At 48.2% G+C, this 21,093-nt stretch overlaps 1 protein-coding gene across 1 annotated transcript in view; it reads right to left on the bottom strand.

Annotated features, from left to right (window-relative positions):
- The window catches only part of PLCD3 (phospholipase C delta 3), a 144,296-nt gene that overhangs the window by 12,667 nt on the left and 110,536 nt on the right, over positions 1-21,093 (bottom strand). The window contains exons 6-14 of the mRNA XM_030221243.1: positions 14,241-14,442; positions 13,457-13,601; positions 11,759-11,911; positions 10,994-11,125; positions 9,675-9,704; positions 8,629-8,779; positions 6,070-6,186; positions 1,813-1,991; positions 15-150 (exon numbers count right to left, since the gene is read on the bottom strand). Coding sequence (XP_030077103.1) covers positions 15-150; positions 1,813-1,991; positions 6,070-6,186; positions 8,629-8,779; positions 9,675-9,704; positions 10,994-11,125; positions 11,759-11,911; positions 13,457-13,601; positions 14,241-14,442 — 1,245 coding nt within the window. The remainder of the gene's footprint in view (positions 1-14; positions 151-1,812; positions 1,992-6,069; positions 6,187-8,628; positions 8,780-9,674; positions 9,705-10,993; positions 11,126-11,758; positions 11,912-13,456; positions 13,602-14,240; positions 14,443-21,093) is intronic.

The following is a 21,093-nucleotide window of genomic DNA, read 5'->3' as shown; positions in this document are numbered from 1 at the left end:
TCTGCAGTGCTCACCATTATTCAGGATGTATTTGGTGTGCTTTTTGGCACTGTCCATGGTGACTCCATAGATTTCCAAGTGCACCAGTGGATCCACAATGGAATTCTTTTTCTCTTTGTTTAGCTTGGGCAGCTGTTGTGCAGAGATCACCTGCAAAAAGAGCAAGGTAGAAGAAAGACACCTTCAGAGATAAAATGATTTTATGGCATTCCAAGGGCAGCCTAGTGCAAAATCTTCATACTTGGAGCTCCAGGATCCAATCCTACCTCCACTGCTCACTTAAAGCAACAGCAGGGGTGTAGCAACCATTGAGTGAGTCCAGCAAAATGCTCAGGTCTGCCCAATGGTAGGGGATACCTAAAGTTGCACCCTCCCTCCCTCTCCATCCGCCCCCCCTCCCCCGGCATCTGTCTAGCCTGTCCTCCTGCCAGTCCTCCAAAAACTGCAGCCTGTTGCTGGCAGAGGCCACGGTAAAAGTTGCCGCTCTCTGGCAGGCAGAACCTTCCCTCTGTGCATTCTGGCCATAGGAAGTTGCATCATTTGGGGCAAGATGCACCGAGTAAAGGCTCCCCCTGCCAGAGAGAGGCAGGTTTCACCGCAGACTCTGCCGGCGACCCCCTGCAGCGTTCGCAGGACTGGCAGGGGGGGCAGGGATGAAGGATATAGAGAAGAAATGTCAAAAGGACAGAAGACCCTAGAGAGAATTGAGAAAAGCAGAAGAGAGACAATAGGACCAAAGCAATGTTCAGACAAGAAAGGTAGGAAAAAGGGTTTGTTCGTTTTTTCTAATTGTAATATGTCAGCCTTGGGAAATGTGCCTTCCCTCCTTCCCCTCTTCCCCCCAATCCCCACTATCCTGGGAACAACGGTGTTAAAGCGGGCCTATTCAGTCCTAGCTATGCCTTTGAGCAACAGTAATGCCAAAGGTCTTCAAACTATCAGCCTGCCTCTTTCTCCATCTCTCTTTATTCATAGAACTTTCTGTTTGGCCACTTCTTTTGCATATGTGTAATAGCATATACATGCAAGGGTGTCTTCACATTGGCAAAGTATGGGAAGGGCATGGGCAGGGCTACTATTTACCAAGTTTCCAAGTTCATTCAGCATTTGATATTCCGCACATCATGAGTGGAGGAGTGGCCTAGTGGTTAGGGTGGTGGACTTTGGTCCTGGGGAACTGAGGAACTGAGTTCGATTCCCGGCACAGGCAGCTCCTTGTGACTCTGGGCAAGTCACTTAACCCTCCATTGCCCGCCGCATAGAGCCTGCCATGAGTGGGAAAGTGCAGGGTACAAATATAACAAAAAAAAAAAAAAAATATATATATATATCTATCTGAGCAGTTTACAATCCTAAGTGAAGGTGTATGCTAGTGGTTAGTGCAGTAGACTTTGATCCTGGGGAACTGAGTTCAATTCCCACTGCAGCTCCTTGTGACTCTGGGCAAGTCACTTAACCCTCCATTGCCCCTGGTACAAAATAAGTACCTGAATATATGTAAACCACTTTGCATGTAGTTCCAAAAACCTCAGAAAGGCGGTATATCAAGTCCCAGTTCCCTTTCCCTACTTGAGATTCTACATGGAATGTTGCTATTATTGGAGATTCTAGATGGAATGTTGCTATTCCACTAAATTTATAGGCCCGGAATCTGTCCACTAGGAGCCCAGTAAGCTGCTGGGTAAAGCTTACCAGGCAACATTCTTCTCTCGCTCTCTCTCTCAGACACACACACACATGTACATACATATGAAATCAATAAATGCACACACATGCTATTGTAAGTATAATCAGACTTAAATCATCTCTTACCCTGATTGTCAGTGTCTTCATGTCGTGGCTGGCCCCCCTGCTCGGATACTCTGGGTCAAACATGGTATCCCTCTCCCTCATGAACTTAGGCTTCAGGATGTAACCACACTGCCCATTTTCCTGGAACCGGCCCTGATTCAGATCCATCTCGTAGCCAGGTGTCTGGAAATTCAGAGCCACTAGAGAAGAAAACAGGGAGACCTGAGAGAGAGATGAGAATGAAGGAGGATACAAAACAGCCACCGACCAGGCTCTGGGCTGTAAAAACACTCACCGACCATAGGCTTGAGCCACTAACCATGCTGGTCACTTTTCATTTGTTTGTAACCTGTAAACTCGGATAGGGATGCACAGTAATAAAACTGCTTATGTAGCCAGAAAAATAACCAGATCCAGATGTGCCCGAGTCAAACCAATAGCTACTAACCACACAATGAGGGACTCCCACTCATGGTTTTTTGTTTTCTTTTTTTGGTAATAAATAGAAATAAAACAAAACAGAGAAAAGAAGATGATACCATTTTTATTGGACTAACAGTACATTTTTTGATTAACTCTCAAAGGGTTACCTTCAAAAGCTAATCAAAAAATGTATTAAAATTAGTCCAATAAAAATGAATGAGTGATCAAAGGATAATTGTTTCAAGGACAGCCTCAGGGCGAAAGGGGGGTGGTCTGGTGTCCATGCACCATTCAGAAGGGAGGGATACAGGCTAGGATCTTGGGGTTCAGCTGCTGCAGAGGGTGGAGTACAACCAGGGCTTTTTTTGAGGGAGTACTTGGGGGGTACTGAGTACCGGCACCTTTTCTATTGTCTGCTAAAATTGACCCATGGTCCCCAAGTTTTAATGAAAGAGCTCAGGCTCTACACACCAATTCTGCCTTGTCATGCATTCTGTGACTGGTTGCAGGGGGCATGGCTATTGTGGAGGGGGGGGCTGGCTATTGTGGGGTGGGTCCCTCAGTGATCAACCCACCCTTGAAAGATGGCTTGGCATTGAATACCGGCACCTTTTTCGCTGAGTACAACAGAGGAAGGCAGAGACTGTTCTGGATATGGAGTGATGTCCTACAGTCAAGCTCTTTGGCTGGCAGCTAAGATGGGTTTGTGGCAGCAAACTTTGGGGGCAGCAAACAGTGCCCCTCAAAATCTCTTTCAGTGGCAGCCTCCTATCTCTGAACCCCACTTATCTCCCCACCACTACTGCCCCTTCAACAGCCCTGGACCTTCAGCTGCACCAACCCCTGTATTTTGCACCTTGAAAGTTCAGCTGTGTTCTGCCCCCACACAAACAGGAAATCTGCATTGGAGGAGGGGGAGGAGTCACTGTGAATGGGTTCAAAGGCTCTGCGCTGTACTTTCTTTCTGTTTTACGGCCATTGTTGCTGCTTTAGTTCCCAGGTCAATGTACCAGTGGTGGTAGTAAAGGTGTCATTGAGAGGAGGTTGGAGGGGAGATGCTGAACAGGGAGAGGGAGGTGGAAGAATGAGGGTTCACCTAGGGTGCCAAATAGTCTTGTGCTGGCCATGCATTACCAATGCAAATTGGCTGGATGCTCCCATTGGTAGGGTTACCATACATCCGGTTTCACCCGGACAGGTCCTCTTTTTTTAGGACACGGCTGGGCAACCGGGCGGGTTTTGCCAGCCTGCACATTTGTTCGGATTTGCGGACAAACGGGTAGGCTGGCGAGCGGGTGCGCCTAGCGGTGTCCTATCCTCCCCTCCCCTTACCTTACCTTACTGTACTGCCCTAGTGGTCTAGTGACCTCTTCAGGGCAGGAAAGAGCCAGCCCCAGGGTCCTTCCCCCTGTTGCAACTTCCTGTTGCCACGTGGGCAAAACACGGCAGAGGGAAAGCCTCAAGGAGGCTGAAGGGAGCCTGCTGTATTTGCTGTCTTAAGTGCCAGTGAACAACACAGGTTTGTAGGGCTTAGGAGGGGGGCAGAGAGAGGTGGGAAGGCAGTTTCACTGGACCAACAGGAGGGAAGGGGGAATAAAGGGAGAAGAGCTGCAGACCTGCAAGGGGGAGGGGGAGAGGGAAGAAGCTGCACACAAATGGAAGGGAAGGGAGAGGAGGGAAATGCTGTATATAGATGGGAAAGGAGAGATAGGTGGAAAATGTATGTGCATGGAAGAGAAGGGAAAGTAGGGAAATACTGCACATGGATTGCAAGAAAGGGAGGGGGCAAATGCTGCACATGGGGGAGAAGAAAGGAAAGGATGCTGGGATGGTGGTGGGGGAGAGAAAGATGCCAAAATGGATGAGGGAGGAAGAGATACTAGGACAGCTACCAGAAAGAGAAGCCAAGATGGGGAGGGGGGAGAGCGCATTCTGTCTCGCTGCATCCTACGCCTGGAATAAACTTCCTGAGCCCCTACGTCTTGCCCCATCCTTGGCCACCTTTAAATCTAGACTGAAAGCCCACCTCTTTAACATTGCTTTTGACTCGTAACCACTTGTAACCACTCGCCTCCACCTACCCTCCTCTCCTCCTTCCTGTACACATTAATTGATTTGATTTGCTTACTTTATTTTTTGTCTATTAGATTATAAGCTCTTTGAGCAGGGACTGTCTTTCTCCTATGTTTGTGCAGCGCTGCGTACGCCTTGTAGTGCTATAGAAATGCTAAATAGTAGTAGTAGTAGAAGAGATACCAGGACTTTCAGAGAAAGAAGGAAAAGGGAAAGGTGCTGGATGTTCTGGAAATACAGAACAAGAGCAAGGGAAGAGAGAGAAACACTTGCTGGACCCCGGAAGGGTGGGCTGAGGAAAAGATACTAGCCTGGGGAGGGAGGAACAGAAGGGAAGGAAGAGAGAAAGAGAGGTGCTTACACATGGGGTAAGGGGCATAGGACACAGAAGAATTATATTGAACAGGGCAAAAATAAGGACACAAAGACGGGAGATGCTCACCATGGCGGGAAGATAGGGGCAAGGACATATGGAAGATGCTGGGTCAGATAAATAGGGACGTAGAGAGAAGATGGATGGTGGACATGGAGAAAAAAAAAGTGCCAAATGGATGAGGAGAATCTGGCAAGACAGTTAAGTGAAGAAAGAGGAAAGCAGAAGCCAAAGACTAGGAACAACACAATAAGAAAAATAAAATGACCAGACAACAAAGGTAGAAAAAAGAATGTTATATTCTATTTATTGATTGGAATATGTCAGTTTTTTGAATGTGCATCTGCAAAAACTAGTTTTAGACATGTCTGGGGCCTGTGAGAAAAATCTCACTCATTGGCCTTCAATCTCTAACACTGCCATGGTAAATCTCCAGCTTTGGGATAGGCCACCCTTGATGTCTCTGCAGACTGAGGGGGAGGAGCAGATCACACACAGGAGTAGCACTCGCACATGCCTAGAGAGCTTTTCTAGACTGTGCTCTGGATTTGACCAGTTGCCTGGGTGCTTTATCCCACTGCTCACAAAGAGCTTCTGTTACAGTAAGTAACTTTGCTTTCCCTGGTTTGTAGCCCACTGCCAGTGTTGCCAGGTGGGCGGTTTTACCGCCCAATTGGGCGGTTTTCCGCGCCCCGCCGCGGGAAATTTTTGCCCGCGGCGGGTTGCGGTTTTTTGGGCGGTTTTTAAGGCTTCCGGGCGGCTTTTTGGGCGGCTTTTTGATTTTTTTCGGCCGCGGGGGGCGGGGTTAGTGACGTTTTTGGGCGGGGTTAGTGATGTTTTGGGCGGGGCCGATGACGTGGGAGGCGGGGCCGATGACGTGAGAGGCGGGGCCGATGACGTGGGAGGCGGGGCCGATGACGGGGAGGCGGGGCTGATGACGGGGAGGCGGGCCCGATGACGTGGGAGGCGGGGCTGATGACGGGGAGGCGGGCCCGATGACGTGGGAGGCGGGGCCGGTGACGGCGGGGGCGGGGCCGGTGACGCGGGGGTGGGGGTGTCAGGGGCGGGGTTTGTGTTTGGGCGGGTTTTGGGCTGGTTTCTGGCCCGGATTGGGCTGGAAAAAAAATTTCTACCTGGCAACCCTGCCCACTGCTCCTCCGCTCCCTGAGCAGGCAAAGGTAAATAAAATCACTTAAAATTTGTAGAGAAATCAGTAACTATAAATCGCACTCTGTTGTAAAAGAACATCTGCAGATCACTAAAGCAAAGCAAACAGGTAAGAAAGTATTAGAAAAGTGAATAATACACATCTGGGTTGGCAAAGGCAGGAAGGCCCTTCCTCCCCCTCCACCACACACACTTCCAGCACACACAAAGGTGGGGAAGATGCTATTTCCCTGTACTCTTACCTAGCTGACAGCCAGTGGCCCACATTTCCTGAGGGTTATAGTTGGAAGAATCCGTCCTGAGGCCGGAGGGATAGATGCGACTGAGATAATGGATGCTATGACGCACCAAAGCATTCCCTGTAGCAACAGCAGCCAAAGGAATAAACCAGAGTTTTACCTTCATTGAAATTAATTTTTAAGGTAAGAAGAAATCAATTCAAAACAAAGCTTCATACTATGCGTGACTCAAAACCTACGTCCAGTTGTATGAGGGGAAAAGTAAGCTTTAAAACTGGCAGGTCAATTTTTAACTTTGCCTCAAATAAACATCTGTTTATCCACACAGAAAATTGTTCCTTTGGAGTGAGTAAAAGTTCTTGCGCTGCTCACAGTGGGGCCCTATTACCTGCAGAATGGGGGGGGGGGGGGTGTATTTTGAGGAGTGAATGCAAACATGGAGATTGCATTTTAAAATCTTCTTGGGTGCATATTCCCCATTGGAGCCGACTCTGTGGGTGCTTGAGCACCCCCAATATTGGAAAAATTCCTTGTATGTGTCCAGGGAGGGATTATTTCCATTGGGCTTAGCACCCCAAATAATCTTGAAAAGTTGGCTCCTATGATTTCCCACTGCCAGCCCCAGATTTTCAGAGGGAAAGTTCATGTGGATTTTCCCTTTGAAAATTTACTTCCAGGCCTGCACATGCAAAGTAACCATGGGTCTACAGGCACCACTAGTACTTTGAAAATGTACACCAACATTATTTTTTTCTGTAATTTAGAAATATCACATACTGGGACTCGCTATTCCCCCAGGTGATGGTCTAACCTTGTTACATTTTTGCCACACTGGGCCTAAGAGAGCCTTATGCGTTGTAGATAAATATCTAGTACATGTAGGGTTCTAGCACCAGAACAGACGAGGGAATTTAGAAAAGGACCTAGAACTCATTTTCTCAAAGTTTGTTTTGCGCATAACAAGACAACTCATAGTCCATGGTATGCTTTGTCCAATCTCAATCGTTTTTTAGTAGTTCTAACTGGAGTGTTTTTAGACTCCTGATTAGCATTTCAGAAGGGCCTCCAGTCAGCTCTGCTTAAAAAGTCACACATGGAACAATGGCCCGACCTCATCACTCTCCTGAGGATGCTATGGAAAGTTTGATCTGGCACATTTTTTTGCTTTTGTTCATCAGAAAAACTCTAAACATGGGGATTCACTTTTGTTGTTTTATTTTCTGAATGTGCTGACACCAGGAGATGGTGTGTTTGTGGTTCACCTGTAGGCCTCTCCCTTCACACGCCTTCCGGGAAGTTCATACAATTATCTTTGACATCCAAGGTGTCTCTTCCCCTCGATCCATCTTTCTCTCTCAGAGTCTGAGTCAACAAATGTTTCTCCCAACAACACAGAACAAGGGAAAAGCCTTAGTGCAAGGGTGGGCAAACCACAGTTCTCAAGGGCCACAACCCAGTAAGGTTTTCAAGATTTCTCAATGAATATGCATGATATCTATCTGCATACAATAGAAGCAGTACATGTAAATCAATATCATGCATATTCATTGTAGAAATCTTGAAAACCCCACTGGGTTGTGGACCTGAAAACTGTGGTTGCCCTCCCCTGCCTTAGAGAATCGGCCTCTGAACTAAGGGACCCCTTGGGCTGCAGTACCAAGGAAGGTGATAGATGGGTGGTGGCCACTGGCTTCTGGGCCACTGAGCAAGGCCATGGGAGGGACCAGACTGGCCTGGAGGTGGGTTACAGGTGCAGGATAAAAGAGGCCAAGTCAAGGAGCGTCTTTTCTGTTCATGCTCCCACCCACCCACCCTCTGGGAAAGCCCTCAGTGAACACGTGTGGAGGGATTGAGCTGTTGTAGCTTGGAAGAAGCAGTGCATCCATCTTGGGGAAGGGAGAGTTAGAGGGTGTAGGACCACCTGGGACTGAAAGTCAGCTCCAGCACCACCCAAAAGGGTCAGGTGGAGGCACAAGGATTGGTGTGTGAGCTGGCTCTGGAAGGCAGACCAAGGGCAAGGAACTGAGCATGAGATGTATGCAATAAAGCTGCACCCTTATGTGCCAAATGGTCTGAATGGGTGATGGGGGGAGGGAAGGGAGCATACAGCTGCTTAGTCTACCCTTCCTCTGCTTTGCCCATCCTTCTCTTGCTTTCAGACTGTCACCACCTTTCCCTTCCTCTCTCCTTTGTTCACTGTCTGTCTCCTCACACACCTCAGTTGCCCTTGACAGCACATCCTTTGTATTCTCACTAGTTTGTCCATGGGTTTGCTGTTTGTTTACACCTAAAAATGTTAATGGCATCAGGAAAGCTAAGGTAGCTTGTAAAATTTAGGGACTGAAAAGAATGTTTATTTCTGGGTCTCTGCTTTCACTTGTTGTACAAGATGTTCATGTTTGGCTGGTCTTGGGCCAGGTTTCTTTCCTGTCTGTTTTGAAATCTGTCCTTTTTATTGTTATTTTTAATGTATAGCACATTGTAAGTGTTTGAGGGTGGTGGAATGCCAATGGCTCACCCCCCCTCACCACCTCCCTTTCCCCCTAGTGAGATGACAATTACCATAATCTTTTATGAGTTTCCGCACTTTCCTCTCACTGAAGGATGACATCTCATTTGCTGCCTGCATCTTATCAAAACCATGGAAAGGGACGGACCGGCAGTACACCACCACGTCTGACAGCTCCACGGAGATCTCTGAAGAGTCCTTGGGCTGCATGGAGAGAACCACAGGCAGGCCTCATTCACAGAGGAAGGATAAAGGGGCCGCCACTACCAATGTGAAAGGCCTAGCCTGGGCTCTGAGCCCAACACATCTCCTATCTGTTGTATCATCAGGATGGAGAGAACAGTGGCCATCCTTGATCGGCTGCCACCTAGGGTGGATCACAGGTACGCACCCCTCCTCCCACTGGGTGCAGCAGTGTCTGTCTCCTCCGGGTGCAGCATGACCCCCCCCCCCCCCCCCCCCCCCCCGATGCACTCTAACCTGCTGGGAGCATCCACGCAGCTGTCGGTTCTGCTGGTTCCCTGCTCCCTCTGCCCTGGAACAGGAAGTAACCTGTTCTGGGGCAGAGGGAACAGGGAACCAGCGGAGCCGACAGCCGCACAGCTGCTGTCTGCAGCCCTCCAGCAGTGTTCACCCGGGGCGGACCACCCCCACCGCCTCGCCCTCGGTACGCCACAGGGAGAGAAGCCATACATCTATGTTTATGAGGGAACAGGTTCTTCAGTGATAGTTCTGTTCCAGCCAGGATGTTTACTGAAATTGTATCCGAATGAGGAACATTGTCAATGATCTGCATCTCCTTCTGTGAATTCATATTGTTCTGTGACAGAATGAAGGCAGTTTGAACAGGATGCAGGGCCCAATCAAACCATGCAGCTCCACTGCAGCAGTCACAGAAGTGACAACAAATAGGACCCGCACACTAGCCACAGAAGCCACTGTTACTTCAACCACAAAGCTTGTGCAGCAAATTCACCTCGGCGGCTGCAAGAAGGGGAAGACGTGGACAATCAGCCTACACTTCAGGATAGTCCCTGCTCTTTCTGATTCTGTGCTGTGGGTGGGATTGGGAGTTCAAAATTCTACCCTGTCTACTCACCTGCAACTGTTCCATCTCATAATGGGACACCTGAAAACGAGAAAAGACAAATTTTAGGGACTAGCAATTCTCTGCACTCCAAGACTAGGCAGTGCAAGGAAATGGCCATAAACAGGAGGGCTTGCCAAGGCGATTGTCTTTCACATCCTGATCAGGAAGCAAAGCAAGAAAACATTCAGGTGGGGGGTCAGAAGATTTTGCTTTGATAGGCCCACTTTTAGGAAAATTCGGAAGTTTGCCTGCCAGCCAGGTCCAGTCCTGCCAGTATCTAAGGAACCTCTTTTGTGCTGTGCAATCTAACTCCTCAGCAAGCTATACAGGCTTTAAGTTTTGAACTTAATTCATTCTTTCTGAGGTTGAATAAAGGCGTCTCAAAACCTCAGGGTTGGCTCCAGTGAGGGAGGAAAGGAGTAAGGAAAAGGAAGCTCATTGTCTGCCTTGTTTCAGGGCAAATACAAACCTGTAAAGCACAGCTGGTGGGTGGTGACAGCCTGGAGGGCAACTGCAAGTAGTCTGGTGTGTTGACAAGTGCAGGGCCGCCAAGAGGGGAGAGCAGGAGGGGGGCAACATTACCCAGGCCCAGCCTCCCAGGGGGTCTGACACCAGGGTCTGTCTCTCTTGTGTCCAGACCAGGTGATTGCGTTAACACAACAACCCAGATCCCAGCACACAGGAGCAGCGAGAGTGACAGACCGAGAGAAGAGAAGATGTAGGAAGGTAAGAGGGTTGGGGGGGGGCACAGGTCTATCTCTCAGAAGCCCTGAGTACATGGCAGTGGCATTCCGAGGGGCGCTGACACCCGGGGCGGATCGCCGATGCCCCCCCCGGGTGCAGCGACCCCCCCCCCCCCGTGCAGCGCGACCCCCCCACCCCCCGGGTGCACGCCGCTGGGGGTTGCCGCACGCCGGTCGGCGTCGTTGGTTTCCATGCTCCCTCTGCCCCGGAACAGGTTACTACTTCCTGTTCCGGGGCAGAGGAAGCATGGAAACCAACGACGCTGACCAGCGCGCGGCGTGCACCCAGGGCGGACCGCCCCCACCCCCCTTGGTACGCCACTGGTACATGGGCACTTTTCTATGCACAGACCTTGGAGATAATTTTCAAACAGAAACTAAAGGTAGTTCTCCTTTGAAAATGATGTACAAGGTCTGCAATGCAGCACTAAGTATCTTTTGGGTCAAACCCCTGCAGATATCACAGCGCAGGTAATTTCAGCTGCCTCAGCCATACTGACTGTCACAGTGCAAATATAATTTCCTGGTATTTTGAAGAGATCAGATAAAGAGAATTGTATAAGACCTGGCTAAATTCTTATTTACCCTTCTTGTTTCTAATTGCATCTGCTCAACTTCCTCTTCCACCTCCTCTTCCTCATTGTGGTTCCAGCCACTTCCTTCATTTTTCAGGAACTGGAGTTTCTTACCTTTCACCAGAATTTTTCCTTTCAGCTGCTGCAGGAGAACAAAAGAAGATCTGTGTTTTGGACAGCCAGAGCTATTTACCTCCTGTGACTTTAATAAACTGCATCCAAAACGTTTGAAAACCAGATCATACCAAGAATCCCCAGTACCCATAAAATCAGATTTTGTATGCTTCCAAACTAGCCCAGCTGACTGGAAACTCAAAACTTGTTAAAGAACGCCCCCCCCCCCCTCGATATTCAAAACCATTTACCAGCCAGGAACGGCACCTGGCTGGTTAAATGGTACTTAGCCAGCTATCCACAAATTTTCAGTGGGACATGGCTGACCCATAACCTGCTGAAAATTTGCAGCTAGCAGATACCCGGTAATATCACTCAATATAACCATCTGTCCTCTGATTTTCAGCATGAGTTTGGCGGCCATGTTTGGCCGTGTAAATACACGGTATATCTTTAGCCGGTTTGAACTTGACTGGCCAGTGCTGAATATTGGCCGGTTAAGTTAAAACCGGCCAAAAAATAAAACGGATATTCAATGCCCGTCACCAGAAACAGCCTGACATTGAATATCCGGTATCACTGCAGACCACGGGCATTAGCCAGGGTAACTCCCATGATCTGAATATTGGCCCCAAAGAGAGAAAATGGCCAGATGACCCACCTCTGGTGATGGCAGCTCAGTTGGCACCTTGTCATCAAGAGGTTTGGTAACCAGCATGTTTCCCAGGATCCTCTTCAGATGTCGGGCCATAATGGCTTGCTGTTCCAGCCCACAGTGATTTTCTATCGACAGGATAACTGGATACAGAGATTGCTAGAGGAGGGAGAGAGTGACAGCAAGTCAAGTTTAGGCCCCAACACTTTGAGATGAAACAAGCTGTCAGGGGAACTTCAGAAAGTTCCCAGTGCCTAACCGGGAACCTGTGACACTGATCATATCCAAAACCAGTACAGGTGACATCTGGCCAGTCGGTTATACTAAAATCACAACCACTATACCATTGGTGAATGAATGAAAGCAAGCAGGGTCATTCACTAAGAAGGGCATTTTAGAAAAGATGTCCAACTCAGAATATGGATGTCCAAGTCTTTATATCACATATGGAAATCCATTTCTCATGTATTTTAGAACAGGATCCGCCAACATACAACCTGTTCTAAAATACAAGAAAATGGACATCCAAGTACTGGCTACATCCAGCATGAGCATCTAGTTTACAAACTGAAATGTCCAAACTGTGAATGGGGCAAAACAAGGGATGTGGACATCTTTGTGGTAGTTGAGGAACATCAATATTATAAAATGGCCACATAGACATCCATGTACAGGCATAGCCTACTGGTTAGAGCACCCAGTTGAGAACCAGACGATGCCCCCGGGTGCAGCGCGGAACCCCCCCCCCCCCCCGAGTGCACGCCGCTGGGGGGGTGCCGCAGCGCGTGCCTGCTCAGAGTTCCCTGACTTCGCACGTTCGCTGCAGCTCCCTCTGACCCGGAACAGGAAGTAACCTGTTCCAGGGCAGAGGGAGCTGCAGCGAACGCGCAAAGTCAGCAAACTCAGAGCAGGCGCGCGCCGCGTGCACCCGGGGCGGACCCCCCCCCCCCCTTGGTATGCCACTGCTCCCAAGGACAGAAAAATACCTACTGTTCTGTAAGCTGGATGTGCCAAGTTCCAGATGTAAATATGAACGTCCATCTTTTTGGACATGGATGTCCCTTCCTCTTCTGCAATTGGAGTTGGAAATTCATCTTTTGGCCCTTCCCTAGTCCTGCCCAAAACATGCCCAGACCACATCCCCTTGCCATATGGACATCCATATCTTGGCTTTATAAAATCAAGATTTGGATGTCCAGACAAAATAGATGTCTAAATGCCAGTTTTCAGACATCCAAAACACGAAGAGCTAAAATAACCACCTAAGGGTAGGATCCATTAGTAAGGGTGACCCTATCTTTCTAAACTCACTGTCTCAATGTTTGTTGTGATTTATCTGTCACCACTTCAAGACTTCATGCCTATAAACACTAAGCAACATTAAGCAGTGAAAAGATTAGAAAAAGTTGTTTTTTCTACTGTGACAAATTTTCAACACTCTAAAGAGACAAGAAACAGCATAAACTATAAGAATCTGCTCTCCACAACCCATTTCACCCTCAGAAGCAAAAATAGATCTTTGCAGGTGGCATTTGGTGGGACCGTCCCTCTCTTTGACAGTCTCAGATAATACAAAGGTTGAGTAGAGGTAAGGCACTGCATACCCTAAATGTGGACACAGGAGCTCCCTAGCAAGGTGAGACAAGCAATGTTTTCCACACCAACCTCAAACCTTAGGTTTCCCAGAGATGGGGCTGCCCTCACCTTGAATGCATATTCTCGGATCGTATGGATGACATCTTTGAAGAGGATCTTGGAGGTTAGGGTGTGGCCGTGATAAATAATTGGCTCTCCATTGGATCCCTCCCAGCAGTCCAGCTCCACACAGCGACAGCCACACATAAATGCTCTGTGAAGAAAAGACTCTTCGTCAACTTGTAGCCATGTGAGAGGCCAGCGCCACCTTTCAGCAGACTACGTTATGCTTGTATTCTCCAGTAGCACCAGTGGTATAGATAGGAAGTGTTATTTCAGAGTGTTTTCAAGCACTTTGATGTATCTCCTACTAGGACAAATGAAATGAACATCTGCCGTAATGATGCTAATCTGCGAACACCTTAACACAATTACATATATTATTGGGTCAACATTCAGCTGGTGGAGGACAGTGTTTCTTTACACACAAACCGTCACCAACTGAATTAGACCCAGATCTGTAATTCTTGACCACGTCCGACACCGACATCGAATATCCAGGTCACTAGTGGATCCAGAAGTTATGCGGGTGCCAGGCAGTATTCATTGCCAATAGTCACATAGCCAACAAGGCAAACACAGGATTGTTTTTTTTATGTGGTCTTTCCTACTTGATTAGTTATGTAGACACTGGCACTGAATATTGCTGGTGCACACACGTCTGCCCCAATGTTCCATCAGATTGAAGCCTATATATTCAGTGTAAATTGTCTCTGGTGGTCTATTGTGCTGATGTCTTAAGATTACTTATTTAAAGGCAGGTAGATTGTCTAACCATAAACCATCCTCCTACCTGATATAGGCTTCTGTGCTGCTGGCTCCGCCCAGCTGGTCCTCGGTTAAGTAAGTGTTGTGAGAGCTGGAGATGAAGTAATGACTTAGAGGCTGGTGCATATCTTGGTAGACTTGAGCATGTTCATGGTTAAAAATGTTGCCCTCAGGAGACAGTAGATACATAATGAATCCATCCAGCATCATCAGGTTGTGATACCTGGCTGAAAGAGACAAGCGGGAGAAAGTTCAGTGAGTCGCACTTCTTGCACCATCCACAATGAATTTCTGTCAACTTGAAATTTGTTAGCTGTTTGCTGAGTGGTTGCACTGGCTGCCCAGCTGATGCTCACTGGGGTAAGAAACAGCAACACACAGTGCCTGCAAAACCCACTGAAAAATGCTTTTTAACATTTTCATAAATGACCTGAAGGTGGAATTAGAAAAGGTGCAGAGAAGGGCGACAAAGATGATTAAGGGGATGGGACGACTTTCCTATGAGGAAAGGCTAAAGCAGCTGGGGCTCTTCAGCTTGGAGAAAAGGCGGCTGAGGGGTGATATGATAGAGGTATATAAATAATGAGTGGAGTGGAAAAGATAGATATGGAGCGTCTGTTTACACTTTCCAAAAATACCAGGACAAGGGGGCATGCAATGAACCTGGAGTGCAGTAAGTTTAAAACAAATAAGAGAAAATTTTTCTTTACTCAGCACGTAATTCGACTCTGGTATTCGTTGACGGAGAATGTGGTTAAGGCGGTTAGCTTAGCAGAGTTTAAGAAAGGTTTGGACAGCTTCCTGAAGGAAAAGGCCATAGACTGTTATTAAATGGACGTAGGGAAAAATCCACTATTCCTGGGACAAGCAGTACAAAATGCTTTGCTCCGTGGATCTTGTCGGGTGATTGTGACCTGGATTGGCCACTGTCGGAGACAGGGTGCTGGGCTAAATGGACCTTTGGTCTGTCCCAGTGTGGCGATGCTTATGTCTTATGTCAAAGTAAAATGTGCTTTGTTGCAACAGTGATATTACCATTTGGCCCTTATCTGCTATTGTGTTTCTATTAGGGAAAGGAGGAGATAGTGGTTACTGAGGATGGGCCGACTGGCTGGGCCATTTGGCTCTTATCTGCTATCATATTTCTGTTTCTACCACTGATAGGAGAATGACGTGGATACAGACACTGGCTCTGGTATTGACTTCTGCATCTTATTCTTTATTTACAGTCTTGATATATTGCGATTCATAAACATTACAGGGCAGTTTACAACTAACATAAATATATGAATGTAGACAGAAGGAAGCAGCAGTGTGAGAATAGAGGGTAAGCATTGGTAAGCCTGCAGACAACAGAATTAGGGACAGGGACTCTCCAAAGGTCCTATTGAAGAAATAGGTCTTGAGTGCAGATTTAACCCTTGGGAGTGTTGGCTCCAGGTGGAAATATTTGGAATTATTAGAAAAGGGATGATGAATAAGACCAAAAATATTATAATGCCTCTGTAATGCTCCATGGTGGGACCTCACCTTGAGTATTGCATTCAGTTCTAGTCGCCGTATCTCATAGAAGATATAGTAGAATTACTTGTGACCTGGTGTGAACACTGTTGGAGACACGATACTGGGCTAGATGGACTATTTGTCTGACCCAAGTTGGCTATTCTTATGTTCCCCCTACTGGCAGGATTGTGCGTAAGTGCTAGAGTTTTTTTTTTTTTTTTTTTACATTTGTACCCCGCACTTTCCCACTCATGGCAGGCTCAATGCGGCTTACATGGGGGCAATGGAGGGTTAAGTGACTTGCCCAGAGTCACAAGGAGCTGCCTGTGCCTGAAGTGGGAATCAAACTCAGTTCCTCAGGACCAAAGTCCACCACCCTAACCACTAGGCCACTCCTGCACTGTTGCTACTATTGGAGATTCTACATGGAATGTTGCTATTCCACTAGTGTAGAAGTCGGCCCTTGCAGATCACCAATGTGGCCGCGCAGGCTTCTGCTTCTGTGAGTCTGATGTCCTGTGCAGGACGTCAGACTCACAGAAACAGAAGCCTGCGCAGCCTTCTACATGGAATGTTGCTAGTGGAATAGCAACATTCCATGTAGAATCTCCAATAGTATCTATTTTATTTTTGTTATATTTGTACCCCTCGCTTTCCCACTCATGGCAGGCTCAATGCGGCTTACATGGGGCAGTGGAGGGTTAAGTGACTTGCCCAGAGTCACAAGGAGCTGCCTGTGCCTGAAGTGGGAATCGAACTCAGTTCCTCAGTTCCCCAGGACCAAAGTCCACCACCCTAACCACTAGGCCACTCCTCCACACATGTGCTATTGGCCCCTAAATGTAGGTACCGGATTATAGAATTGCCTTTCACATTTGTACCTGAGGGTTAAATGACAGAAGTGAAACTGGAACATCTGTCCTCCCATAACTCCATTTTCTGTGCCCTCTACCTGAGCTGGCACATCTGTAATGCCAGTCTCTATATATACACTCTGCTTGAGCTGGAACTGTTACTACTATCATTTCTATAGCACTACTAGACGTACGCCAGCACTGTTCTGCTCTCATTTGCATGAGGCATGCTATTTGTTGTTTATGTATATTTGTTAAGTATTGTCTGTAAACAGATTATATTGCCTATACCTTTAATCTAAGTTTGTGCCCCTGAACCACACCCCCTGTAACAGTGGCATAGCCAGACAGTCAATTTTGGGTCGGCTCTGAGCCCAAAGTGGGTGGGCACAAAGGTTTTTCCGCCCCGCTCTATCCCCACCTAAAAATATAAATTACACTTTCTCTGAAGGTGGCCAGAAATCCCTTTTAGTAAGCTTGGCAGGCAGCAGCAATGTCTTCTCATATGGTTTATGGTTTATTGGTGCTCGATATACCGCCATACCTAACTGGTAGATCACAGCGGTTTACAAAATTAAAAATAAACAGAGATAATCAGAAAGGAACTACAAATTGTGACATGTATGTATGAGTATGATATGACTGTGCATTCTTTCCTAAGAGCAGTGGCATAGCTATGTGGGGCCACGGGGGCATGGCCCCCCCAAATTTCATCTGGGGCCCTGGTTTTGCTGGCGGGGGTTGGGGTCCCCCGCCAGCAAAGGTAGGTGCTGGCGGCGGTAGGGGGGTGGTGGTGACGGCGGCAGGGGGGTGGCAATGGCGGCGGGGGGGGGGCTATAATGTGCCCCCCCACTCTGGCCCCCCCCTACCGCCGAACCCCAGATACGCCCCTGCAAGGAAGGGCAAACCAGGGTATGGAAAGGAAAAAGGAACAAACCATAAAAGCAACAGGGAACAGCCACTCCAAGAAAAGGCCTTTTTTAAAGAGCCAAGTCTTCAATAAAATTTAAACATTTTAAAAGATTCCTCAGATCGAATAGGGAGAGGAAGGGAATTCCACAATGAAGGAGAGACCAAAATTAACAGCACAGTGATGTTCTATACCTCTGGTTTAAGCTGCATGCCAGTGAAAGGCCACAGCAGGCAAATTTCTGCTCCTCTGAGCCCCCTGCTGGGAGCTTTCTTCTCTCTGCTCATACATTGCTAAAGCAGAAATGCAATGCAGCAGAACTGGATCTACTACATGTAGGACAGGGAGGCAATTCTCTGGCTGCCCCTCCCAGGTAATAGAGCAAAACACTTTCAGAATTGGTGAGAAAGGACAGTGATGGGCAGAGGCTTCACTCTGCTGCCTTTCTCTTCATCCTCATGTCCAGCTCTGCTCTCTCAAAGTCAGGACTGATGCAAGGTTGCAGCGCTGCCCCTCACCATTTATTTCTAAGCTTGTGGAATTATTCTGCCCTTTTCAGCCGGAGGGAAAAACAAACGGGACTGTATATAAATATGTAGGGAATAATAAACAAACCACCCAGTGTGTGTGCTGGTAAATGTTAACAGGCTCTCTCCCCGGTCCAACTCTGCGCCCCCCCCCCCCCCAAATTGCAGAGCTGGTTATAGCCGGGGAGAGAGCACTGGGGGGGGGGGGCAATCTAATTCATGTTTTATGTGGGATAAAATGCCATAATAAGTAAATAAAATAAACTTTTAATGTTGAGCACCTGATTCTCCAAGTGGACATATTCCAAACACTACAATGAAAATAAAATGATTTTTTCTACCTTTGTTGTCTGGTGACTTTGTTTTTTCTGATCATGCCGGCCCAGTATCCGATTCTGCTATCTGTCCTCTTAACTCCATTTCCAGGGCTTCCTTTCCATATTATTTCTTTACTTTCCGCCTTTCTTCTTCATTTCTTGCCCTACATCTGTAAGTAAAAGCTGGGTCCTCTGCAGACTTGACTGTCCAGTGGATCCAAGCTTCAGCCTATTTTCTCCATCAATGTGCAGTTATTTTACCTCTCTTCCCTTTTCCCTCTTCTCATCTCATTCCTCACTCTTCCCTCCCCTCCATCCATGTCCAGCAACCTTCCTCTGCCCCCTGCCCTGCCATCCATCCACCCATGTTCAGCGACCCCTCCTCTCCCCCCTGCACTGCATCCACCCATGTCCAGCAAACCTCCTCTCCCCCCTGCCCTCCATGCTCCAATCCACCCATGTCCAGCGGACCCTCCTCTCCCCCCTGCACTGCATCCACCCATGTCACAACAACCCTCCCCTCCCCCCTTGCCCTCCATCCACCATGTCAGTGACCCTCCTCTCCCCCCTGCTCTGCATCCACCCATGTCCAGCAAACCTCCTCTCCCCCCTGCCCTGCACCCACCCATGCCCAGCAACCCTCCTCTCCTCTCCCCTGCCCTCCATGCTCCATCCACCCATGTCCAGCGACCCTCCTCTCCCCCCTGCACTGCATCCACCCATGTCCAGCAACCCTCCTCTCCCCTCCATCCACCCATGTCCAGCAACCCCTCCTCTCCCCCCTGCCCTCTGCTCCCCACCCCGACAGACCTGGTTTCCTTCCTGCGCCGCTGCTTGCCTTTAAAAACTTTATTTTCCTTCGAGGCGCGCCGGCGTTGAAGCGAAGGCTTAGCTCGGTTTCAGCCTTCCGTTCCCTTCCCTCGCATCATGGCTCCTCCCTCTTCGGACGTATTTCCTGTTTGCACGAGGGCCGGAGCCATGATGCGAGGGAAGGGAACGGAAGGCTGAAACCGAGCTAAGCCTTCGCTTCAACGCCGGCGCGCCTCGAAGGAAATAAAGTTTTTTAAAGGCAAGCAGTGGCGCAGGAAGGAAACCAGGTCTGTCGGGGTGGGAGCAGAGGGCAGATGGATGATGGACCGGGGGCAACGGGGGGAGTAGAGGTGAGCCGGCTCGCACTGCTCAAACAACCGGCTCGCAAGATGCCAGTAAATTTAACAAGCGGCTCTTGCGAGCCGGTGCGAGCCGGCTCCAGCACACCACTGAAACCACCCCTTCATCTCTATAAATAATATGGCTCCTTTATAGCACAGGGAGAGGAAGTGGCCTAGAGGTTTGAGCAGGGGTGAGTAACCCTATATACAGAGAGGGCCACATAATGTCAGAACTAGAAATGCACAGAGCGCCACAGACCTTCTGTGATAAATAAATGATATTAAATGTTTAACTAAAAATGATGGAAACAACGTTCTAGTGACTATCTTAAAATGGTTGCAAAATACAGTATTTAAAATAGCCACAACTCTGGCTAATGACGTTTTCTGTGTATACTTCCCATGGTTGTCCCGGCCACATAAAATTCAATGGTGGGCCACAGGTGCTCATCCCTGGGGTTAGAGCAATGAAATGTAAACCTGGGAAGCTTAGGGTCAGCTCCTGCATCTGTCACTGACATGCTTTGTTGACAAGTCACTTTATCTCACATTGCCTCAGGTAGCCACTTAGGGTCTGATATTCAGCCTGTGGCAGTACTTGGCTAGCAAGCTGCTACCAGCCAGGGCCGCCGAGAGACTAGGCCAGGCCTGGGGCAAGGGCGCCCCACCTCTGCCCCCCCCCCCGTCGTTCCCCCCACCGCTGCCGCCCCCTGTCGCTCCCCCCGCCGCTGCCGCCCCCTGTCGCTCCCCCCGCCGCTGCAGTCCACGGTCTCACCTGCCTGCCTCCACGGCTCCGGGCCCCCTGCATTCAAAGCGGCAGTCGCAGATCGCCTCTCTTCTGGCCTTCCCTCCCTGTGTCCTGCCCTCATCTGATGTAACTTCCGGTTTCCACGAGAACGCCATGCGAAACTCGGCCAGAGTTAAAGGGAACGTTTGTTGAAATTGTGAGACTGAAACGGGTGAATGGATTATGAGTGGAGCATGTGAAGTATAAGCACAAGCCCGAGCACGTCTTATCCTCAAGGGAAGTGATTTTTCATATGCAATTCTCTTGAATTTGTTCAATCTGTAAAAGCATATGATTGGGTGGTGATTCATCTAATATTTTCTGGCACAGGCTACTCCTCCTTAGTTTTAGTTTTGTAGACATTTGCATCATACGTATTTTGTATAAATGTGTATATGTGATATCAAGTATACTGTACAATAGTGTGTTGGTATATAGAATAACATACATGAACAGAATTTATTTCAAATTGCAGTATATATGTGCACATATAGTTGAAGGTATTGATGCATTACAGATCTATAGTAAAGAAGCCACAGGATTTATTTGTACGTTGTGAGCTGGTCACCCTTCCAGGACCCAGCCAGGGCTAACCCTGCTTAGCTTCCTTCACACACAGTCACTGCTGGGCTCTACACTTCTCGGTAATTCACCAGGAATCTGCCTCCTCTTCTCCTTTCACAAATGTTCATCAACACCAGGTTTCTTATAACCAAAGGCTTTATTAGTTGCCATTTAACATAATCTTCATGTCTTATTTCTTCCTTAACTCAAACATTTCTTCTTCAACTCAAACATAACAAAAGGCATTTACTCAGAGTCTTCCAAT

This window comes from Microcaecilia unicolor, chromosome 12, assembly GCF_901765095.1.
Source record: "Microcaecilia unicolor chromosome 12, aMicUni1.1, whole genome shotgun sequence".
Classification (NCBI taxonomy): Eukaryota; Metazoa; Chordata; class Amphibia; order Gymnophiona; family Siphonopidae; genus Microcaecilia; species Microcaecilia unicolor.
This window is presented reverse-complemented; position numbering and strand designations above follow the sequence as displayed.